We start from the raw sequence: 10,030 nt of genomic DNA on the forward strand, positions 1-10,030 counted from the left end.
ACAAAGAAAACATTCCTCACTCCATTACACCAGCAGCAGCAGCCTGGACTGTTGACACAAGGCAGGTTGGGCCCATAGATTCATGCTGCTGATGCAAAACTCAAACTCTGGCATCTGCAGACTCAGCGGGAATAAAGATTTACCATACTAGTCTTCATCTGTACAGTTTTAGTGAGTTTGTGCCCATTGCCGCATCAGATTTCAGTTTTTGGCTTGTAGCTGTGGAATCTGGTGAGGTCTCCTGTTCTTGGAGTCCATCTGCCTTTAGAGTTATTCAGTATAGCTATAAAGACTTCTGTCGGCTCCAACCCTCCTGACCTTTGATCCCTCTCATTAACAAGAAGTTTGGATCGGAGCTGCTGTTCGCTGGATGTTTCCAAAGCAGCAGTTTCAGAAACACTCAAAACCATCATATCTGACACCAGCAACCATCCCACAGTCATCACTGAGGTTACTTTTTCCAACCTATTCTGGTGTTGGATAGGAACACAAACTGAAGCTGCTGACCTGAATCTGCAGAACTGTATGCGCTGCACTGCTGTCTTATGATTACATGAATGAGCAGGCGTTGGCTCATGCAGAAACTGGCAAAGAAGTGGAGCATGAATGGACCTGATGTGGGTCATGCAAACGTCTCTGGGCCATGGACCGTCTTATGTTGGTATCAACCTGTCACTCAGAGCTACCATAACCTTAATTATAGTTAACTTTAAGCTTTCATACAATTTTAACAGGTGACCAAAACCAGTTTTTGTACCAGGCTGTAAGTATGTCTATTTTTGTTCCAAATTTGTACATTTTAAAGCCAATTCATTCGATCATTCCATGTCTGCAACTACAGTAAGCCCAGTACATCTGGGCAAGCCACTGACTGCTCATGTGCCCCCGGAAACAATTGGTGCTTGACACAACTTCTAATTAACAAAGCCTGTGTGAGGAGGTTCTCCATCATTCACTCTGTAACTCACTGTAATTCTTTATCCAAGGAGTTGTAGTTTATGTAGTCACAAAATGAATTTGAAGGTGCTTTGATTTGTGGATGCTTTTGATGGTGCTCGAGCACAGTAGGAAGTTCTAATTTCACCAGAAATCCTTTGCAATTTCCACTCTCTGTGCTCGGGAAAAACCTTGGAAAAAGACTGACACGGTGCTACAGCCCTATTTGTAAGTAGCTGCTATATCCTGTCAAAAGTGCAAAGTCACAGCCGTTCAGCAACATCCACTCGAGCTTTCTGCACTTTATTGTGTTAGATATGAGGAGCAATGCACCCATTTGTGCCGCAATCCTATTGTAGTATAGACAGAATTGTGTGTGCTGTGCACTTTCAAAGTCCAAACCATGAATTGGTCCTTAACATGGCAACCTATGGGGAGTGACTTGATTTTTAGAGCCAACCTCAAGTGGCCATTTCAGGAACTGCAGTCGTTGTGATTTCTGTGCTGGCTTCATTTTTCAGCTGTAGAGGATGACACTTTTCCTGACAAAATGATCAATGCAGAGACAAAAATGAGACCGATATTCACATTATTCTTAGCCTATTTGCTTTTAAAAGGTGAAAAAAGACCTTAATTGATTCAAATTAGGTTTTGACCTTGTTTCCATGTCCACATGGTATTTTTTACATATGGTGAAAGATAAATCGGGAACAAATTAATCAGTCAACACCATGGCTGAGCATTTTCTCCTTGAAGCTGCAGTGTATGGTGACAGTCTTAAAATGACACATTCAGACTTCCAGGGTTTTATAAGTAAGAAAGGTAAGAAACCAGTCCTGTCATCTGGCAGGGAGGGGCTTTCTGTGTCAACTTGTAATTCAAACAGGTACAGCCAAATTACTCCAGTATTAAAGATAGCTACTGTGTAGCATAACGTAGTTTTGTGATGTTTGAGCAGAATCGTAGGCGAGCTGGTGTGCTGGAGCTGCAATGAAAGACGAGGGGATTTTAATACAAGCCATTCTAGGGCATCGAAAAGATTATTTTCCTGAAGAAAAAAAAACAACTCATAACTTTGATACACAAAGGTGAGCATTTAGGGGTTTAAAAATATCAGAGAGAAACTTTAAGCATAGTTCCCTAAAAGTCAAGTTTTTAATTAAATTAAACAAATAAATCATTACGTTTGAGCAACAGAAAAAAGCAATGATCATTTTTGAATTGCATATTAGTTGAGCAATTAAAGGATTATTTCCACTGTTCATTTTCAGTTTATCTACTATTTGAGGAAGCTTTTACAGACATACTAGATCATCTAAAATTAACCCCACCAGGCAGCACCTTGGTGTTTTTTTTTTTTACTCCAGTCGTCGTGTCCTCTGCTCCGTGGGCGCCAAAGCCACCGGCAGTCTTGTTACATAACAGTGGGTGGAAATGTTGCAGGTTTTCTGAGTGGATTCCCGCGAGTTCCTTGAATGTGTGAGCCGTCTCCGTGCAAACCATGAGTCATCCTTGGCCCGGGTGACGTCATACAGGGGGCCTGAGTAACTCGTGGAAAAGCGCGCGCAGATTTGAGAGCTCCGTGTCGCCGTGTTGTGCCGGTTCACGTGGACTGTGAGCGTGAACACGGAGCCGTGGGCTTGATCGGGGGTGTGACCGAAAAAAAAGCAATTGGACGGTGGGAGAGCTGTGGAAAAGACTGAAAAAAAAAAAAAACACGGTCCGTGGGAAACAGCAGTGACCCACAGCTGCACTTTTAATGAATGAAATTCAAAGTTTTATTGAGTTTCAGCCTCAAATCAGACTAATTGATAACACCTACAATGTCGCATTTCTATCTCACTGTTACAGAAAATAGTTGAGGACTTTTATCAGTTTTCAGAGCTTAAACAGGCTTCATATTACACACACACACACACACACACACACACACACACACACACACCTATACACGCACATACAATGAGTTAATCAGCAGCACAAGGACACTATTATTTGGATGCCTTATCGCTTATCTCTCCTGGTGAAAGGGTTAAACTCTCAGTCAACCGGGTTACATAACGACCTCATACAGGACATAATGTACAGCTAAAAAGGAGGGAAATTCAGACGTAGAGTAAAGTTACAGAAGGGTCACATTCACAAACAACCTCATCAATCCGCTCATCAGCTTCAGTTGGAACTCCAGTTTAACGCCTCAGGGTTTTCTTACCTTCGACTGACATTCATAGAGAAACCAATTAAACCCTCCTCTTGTCTTTATTTATAGGCTCCAAAAATATTATTTCCTTTTCTGAAAAAAATAATCCAATTCAGTAACAAATTCCCCCAAATTTCTGAAAATTTGCAAAACCTTCAGGAAGAAAATCCAATAATTACATAAGTTTCCCTTTAAAGTTTTTATTAAACAAAATCTCCCAAATTTGGAAAAAAAATATTGCAAATATTTTCAAAAAATGAGTAAAAATCTAAAATAAAAACATGTAAACTGATTACTGATTGGACCAAGGACTACAGATGGAAATTAGCTTGAAGCTAAATCTGGTGCAGCCATCTTTTTAATGTAACTGCACGCTGTCCTTTTTCAAATAAACTTGAAAAAAAGAAAGATTACACACACACACATATATATATATATATACACACACACAAAACTTATATTTTCTTTAAGAACATTCACAAAAAAATCAACCAAAATCCAGCAAAATTCGCTGGATTTTGGTTGATTTTTTGTGAACGTTCTTAAAGAAATATTTTTAACATGTTTTCCTTTTCCACCAAAAAAAGTTCAAACCTTTCCCAAAAATGGGATATCAGAAGCTTCACCATGAAAAGCTATCCCCCCCCCCACACACACATTTTCAACCTTTAAATGGGGTCAGTTTTGACCCACAAGACGACACGAGGATTAAGCCTGAAAGGTGAAATTCACTAATTAAGCATCTGCATCTGCAACCATATTACAGAAATCTAACTAAATTTTCATAAGATTCCAGTGTTTCCAGCTCAGTTCTGACATGAACTCTGAATTTCCTTATTCATCTGTTGTGAACTTTTCTACACATCTCACTCTACAATATGCTAAACTACTCTCCTCTTAACTTGGGAGTTGTGACTCTTCAAAGCAATGCTTCCATCTCGATATTTCAAATACTGATGCACACGTCTGTTAACGGAGTCAGTTCATGATCTCAACAGCACCACCAGGTGATATTACTGTGGATAATGGAACATTAAAGTGAGCTGTTCCCAGTTCAATGTCAACAGCAATATTGGCAAAAGGTGACAAATGGGTGCCACACAAACTACAGACACAGCAGCCTGCGCTAACACAAATGTGTTGAGTCAAATAAAGACACTTAAATCCATATTAAATCAAACTGAAAGTGACCAGAGTCAGAAGTCCTAAAGATATTTGAGTGATGCAGACTGCCCTCTTGTGGAAAAGCAACTGAGAATAATTGAGTGTTTTGATAAAAAGAATGAAATACATGGATTATTTTTTAACAACCTGTAATTTTAATTGAGAGACCATTCACACAGTATCAAACAAAAGAAAAATGCAAAACTTCATAGACAAAAATCCAACATCTGTTCATTCTAACCTTTTTTGAAATAATGCTTCAGTTTTGCATCTTGAATGTGGGTGCTATTTTTTAAAAAAACAATTGACTAACCATTAACAGATGGAAACCTTCACAGTATGAAGAAGCAAGACAAAAACAGGCTGGCCATACAGGCAATCAAAATGAGGGGATTTCTCACCTATCCCAGTTCTTTCTTTAAAAAACAATGCTTGGATTTACACAGTGAAAATGACAAATTACTCACACTATGATGAACTACACAGTACATTCATAAACAAAAACCAAAGCTCAAAGAGATTAACCGGTGAACTGGAATGCTGGGTGGCACAACTGTTTGAGGACAGACGCAGTTTAAGCGATGCAGGTGATTTACACCTGTCCGAGCCCATTCAGTATGTTTGAAAATGTTCAGAACAAGAAGAGGGGGAGGGACACTAAAATGCTTGATTGTTTATTAAAAAACAAAAACAACACGCACAAAAAAATGGCCACACAGCCATGTTGAAGTCCATCACAGGAAACGGTAAAGGCTCTACAACCGTTCATCTTCAGCTCCCTTTACACTTGACGGACTTTCCTCTATTTTCTGTCATTAGACCTGGAGCGGCTGTAAGGAAGGGAGAAAAAACAACATACTGTTAATGCAAGCAAGAATGACTGAGCAAGCTGCCTTTGAACCAGTATCGTCAGTACAATGCTCAAACAAGCTGTAATGACCGATACTGAAAATGATGCAGCATGTGAGGAACACTTGTCTAAGCGGTGAAACGCAATTTAGAGAAAACCCTAAAGGATGTAGGGTTGTTCTTATGCAATAAATAGGCACCAAGTTGAAAATATGAAATGTAATCCAAGTCATGTAGGTAAGCCACTGTCAAGCTGTCTCAACCTGAAATATTACAGCATCTGAAACTGTCACAACAGTTGCAGAGGCTAATATAGCTTGTTTAGGCTAACGTAGCATTAGCAAATTTTGGGCTAGACGCTAACATGTGTGACAGCATCCATGTAACCTCTTATGAACTTGGAGAGATGATGAAATTCATGTCACATTAACCCAGGTATACCCGCACAAAGCCAACACTGGCCTTATTAGGCTAGTGGAGTGTGTGCTATGGTGTAGGGATGCTGTGTGCTGCCACTACTGTGTTTTCCTTCCTGCACAATGTAGCTTTAAACAACAGTAATGACAGTTAATAACTTGAGAGATTCAGCCTAAGGTTTTTCTAATAAAAGAGTTGACATTGAAATCTAGTCATTTCATTAATGGATTTTTAACTGTGGTAATAAATTGAGAATCGTAGAATTCAGTGGTATAGTACCAACAACCACATTTCTGTTATTGTGACATCCCTGAAAGGATCTACAGTAGTTTCAACTGGGAGGTATATTATTCAAATGAAATGATTAAATATATTTGAGGAATGAAATTATCGTGACATAGCTCAAGAGATATCAGTACCTCCTTGATCGGGAGAAGGACCTTGAAGGTTTGTGGTTCCTGTCCCTGGAGAGTGACCTCTCTCTCCTCCTGTCTCTGGAGAAAGACCTGAAAAAGCCAAACCAAAGGAATTAAACATTATAATTTACGAAATATACTTTTAGACCAACAATTTAACATAGTCACATCTTTGTTGCATTAGGTGCATGGTCACATGAAATTTCATGCACATTATGTAACTATAGACAAGATACATTGCTCCTAAAGATATGTTTATGTATGATTTATTAGGTTATATTCACAGTTACTCTTTTACTATTAAGTGCAAATTGTACTGTTGTAGAAAACTACAGCTTTACCTCTACTTTGTTCCATGACATATTAATGAGAATAGTCCATTCAATAGCATCACAAACTTAGACTTCCAAAATGGCCACAATGAATAAACACCTCTCAAACAATTTCAACAACAAAAAACAACATTTTCATTATTTTGTAAAGGTACAGTCTGCTGTAATACACGGCTTGAATTACAGCTGGGTGTATTTAATAAACAGACAACAGTGTATATAGTTTCTACATAAAACTTATTCCAAAGTATCACCTATATGTAATATCGGGGTTTGCGGGTTCAGCTCTTTTCTGTTTCTTCTGCACTAGAGGACAGACTGAAAGTTGACATACCTGCTACGGCTGCGGCTGAAGCTCCGCCTGCGTGGAGATCTGCACAGGGAGAACAGAAACATTGTTAGGAACAAAGACAGATGCAATGACCACTGTGTAGAGCTCCACATTATTTGACTCCTTTTCCTACATCGGGCTCCTTCAGCACAGCCCTTTGTCTATCTTAAGTTACTCAAAATGTAAGTAAAAGACTGTGTTTTTCCAGGGAAAAAAATGATCTCAATCAGAAAAGAGCTCATTGGCAATGGACCTAGTGCATAAAGATGGTAGGCACTTAGGAATCATTCCTCACCTATCCCACAGCACCATGCACATCTTTAAATAAAGTATAAAGTGTCAATTATATCCCAGTCTGCAGTTTGAAGTGGTAGAGAAGTGTGTGTATGTTCTACAATTAAAACATATCAAATATTCTAATCCTTATGACTTATTAGTAAATCAAAGTGAGCTCATTAGCAGCATTTCTCCTCTAAGAAGATTAAACAGTGTACTGTGGACTGGCCCCAGTGTGAGGAATTTAAACAAACACACAAGGGCCACCATCTGTATGAAACTGGTCCACTGCACTTAAAGGGAGGACATACACAAATGGAGGCTAGTAATGAAATCCAAAATGTTTTTCAAGGGAAATAAGTTTTGAAAAGAACCAAGCTAAGAGCTCTTAAGACCAGCACAAAAAAGTAATTGATATTCATAGGGGGGTTGAGAAGAGTTTGGATTGGTGTGACTATAATTCTGCTCAGAGCCCCAAGTCATACCAGATGATTATCTATCATCGAAATCTCTGGAAGCATGAAGTTCCAGATATTTGATGTTGAACCATTCCTTTTTGAAACAAGGACTACAGAAATGGTGGACGACAAAATGACAAACTTATGATCAAAATAATAAAAAAGAACAACCTTTTCAAACCAGCTGTCTCTTCACTTTCAAAACTGTAATCAGCAGTGTACTGAATGAAGCAGGAAAACTTACTAGTATTTTTGGTTTTCAACAAGCTAGATATGACGAAAGGGAGGCAGACTGTCGGCCGGGTGGGTAGAATTGGCTGAATAGGACTGGCCAGATGCTGCAAGGTGATTAGGTGGCAGGCAGATGGGGGCTGGCTGTGGCTTTTTTCCTGCTTTAATTGGTTAGCCGAAGGCTGCTGCTGGTAGGTTGTAGACATTTGGAAACGTAATACGCTGATTGGTCGGGAATGTGAGGTGGGCCGCTGCCGTTTGGGTTAAGGTTGAAGGAGGAGGAGGTTGAGAACGGCATGCTGAGGAACCAATGGGCTGGTGCAACCTGACGACTGGCCATGCCTGGGTCATGTGACAGCACCAGCCAAGCTGATTGGGGCACGATGGTCAGCAGTCACATGATGCTGAAAGAGGACTAGTTGATTGACTCAGAGGATGGTGAGAAGAGGCATGGTGGTGGCTCTGCAACGGGTTTCATTCTTATTAATATAGATGAAAAATAAAAAGCATCCTCAAACAAAAAGAAAAAATTGCATCACATTTGGCACTTTCATCCCCCCAAAATTTAAAACAGGTTATACTTTTTCCAACACAGGAAACCTGCCTAAACCTGTTCCATATACCTATTTTGCCATTGCAAAGCAGTTAAAATGCAGAAAATTTGAGAGCGCACAGAAAAAATGTACACCTCAAAAGAAGCATTAGTGCCTAAAGCAAAAGTAAGGTCTTGCAGGCCATATTTTAGATGCATTTTGCAATTGAAAGACATCCCTTTATAAACCTAATCCCTAGCATAATGTCCCATTCTCACGTCATATTAAATTATGTAGTTATGAATACCTATCTGCTTGGCTCCTTGCATAAAATGATCAATAATGTCAATGAAGATGAAACTGCAAGCCTTAGACATTGCAACAATCACAAATGTATAATCAGCAGAAAGGTCCCAAACACTAGTAATGCCTAGACTTGAAATCCATAAGCAATTACCAGGAAATATACTGTGGATGAGAGAGTTGAATCAGTAAGTTATAAAGCTGTATTAAAATACAAAACAGACTGAATATTATAATGCTGGCCATGGTCAAACAATAAAATGTAGGTCACCTTCGTCTGGGCGGTGGGCTGCGACGCCTGTAGTCATCTCGGTCTCGAGGACGTCTGCTCCACGAAGGAGGAGCACCACGGGTGCGGCTCCGCTTCTCACCATTGGACAGCTCCACTCGTACTCGACAACCACACAACGTCCTACAAAACAGCCAGACATATTAATTCTTGTGGCTATAAAAAGAATAAACATGTTTCTTATCTTTCAGCTGCTGTATGTCAAAAATTGTTTGGATCACTGCTTACCTCCCATCAAGCTCACGCACTGCATCAGTTGCATCTCTGGGATCTTCAAATTCAACAAAAGCGAAACCTGGAGGGTTTCTGGCCACCCAGACACTGCGGAGAGGACCATAGTAGCCAAATGCCCTCTCTAACTCAGTCTTGTTCCCATTGTTGCCCAAGTTTCCAACGTAGACTTTACAGTCAAGAGGACAGTCACGATGCATGACGGTGTCTGAAAATCATGGACAAAGACATAAATGTTAGTATTAATGCTGCAGAAACTTCAAAACTTCTGTTAAAATAAAGCCTACTTGTAGTTGCAATAACAAATAGCTGAAAAATGTTGCACACCATTGTTGTTTGTTTTCCTAATGGAAATTTAACGTAAACGTGTTTGAACGAAGTTAAGCGTGTGATGTGAAATTCCATTGTATGTTGTTACTTCACGCGGCCAATACATTGTCCAGGACAAGAATTTAAATGAGCTAAAATGCATTTAGTGTTTCTGACTTAAGCAGAATTTATTAGCCAAAAACATTTTCCTAATTATTTTATTATTACCTAATTATTATCCCATTATTTTAAAACATTTAGCAACCCAAACAAGCGCTGCCTACTTAAGGATATGCAGTCTATGCTAACACTAGCTAAACAAAAAAAAAAAAATGCTATGCGTGGTTGCTAAAGCTAAACCATGAAAATGAATAAATAATCTCATTCAAAACTTCACAGCTTAACTGAAACGTCCCATACGTGGTGCCTAAAGTTGCCTATGTAATGCATATCTTTATGTACAACATTAAATTGAGTTTAGACTCAGCGACGATAGCTCGTAAGTATGTAAGGATTGCTAAAATGGCTGTCGCCTGTTTGAGGCCTACTGTGCGGCGGCCGGACCCGGCTAGCAGGCAGAGAAATCAAACAGCACAATAAACTGGAGCAGTGAATCGACTAATCGAAACTCTACATTTGGTTAAAGATGCAGTACATCACACTGTGAAATATTTTTTGTAAAAATTCTACCGTGTTGGATGCGGATCACAGCTCAGAATATCGGCGCTTCTCCCGCTGGTTTCTTCCACTCGGTC

General features: G+C 39.6%; 1 protein-coding gene across 1 annotated transcript; it reads right to left on the reverse strand.

Moving 5' to 3' along the window:
- Positions 1–4,432: 4,432 nt before the first annotated feature.
- Positions 4,433–10,030, reverse strand: srsf3b (serine and arginine rich splicing factor 3b). Its single transcript, XM_022203139.2, has 6 exons — positions 9,966–10,030; positions 8,964–9,174; positions 8,718–8,858; positions 6,649–6,687; positions 5,986–6,072; positions 4,433–5,130 (listed from the first exon to the last, which is right to left on the reverse strand). Exons 2-6 carry the CDS (start codon positions 9,164–9,166, stop codon positions 5,103–5,105), a joined length of 498 nt encoding a protein of 165 aa, XP_022058831.1. The 5' UTR covers positions 9,167–9,174; positions 9,966–10,030; the 3' UTR covers positions 4,433–5,102.

The sequence above is a fragment of the Acanthochromis polyacanthus genome, chromosome 5 (genome assembly GCF_021347895.1).
Source record: "Acanthochromis polyacanthus isolate Apoly-LR-REF ecotype Palm Island chromosome 5, KAUST_Apoly_ChrSc, whole genome shotgun sequence".
Taxonomy (NCBI): Eukaryota; Metazoa; Chordata; class Actinopteri; family Pomacentridae; genus Acanthochromis; species Acanthochromis polyacanthus.

Coding starts and splice junctions, on each gene's coding strand:
- srsf3b (XM_022203139.2), bottom strand. CDS start 9,166: ATGCATCGTGACTGTCCTCTTGACTGTAAAGTCTACGTTGGAAACTTG. Junction 6,688..8,717: donor AGCCCACCGCCCAGACGAAG/GTGACCTACATT, acceptor CTCCCTGTGCAG/ATCTCCACGCAGGCGGAGCT. Junction 6,073..6,648: donor TTCAGCCGCAGCCGTAGCAG/GTATGTCAACTT, acceptor TGGCTTTTTCAG/GTCTTTCTCCAGAGACAGGA.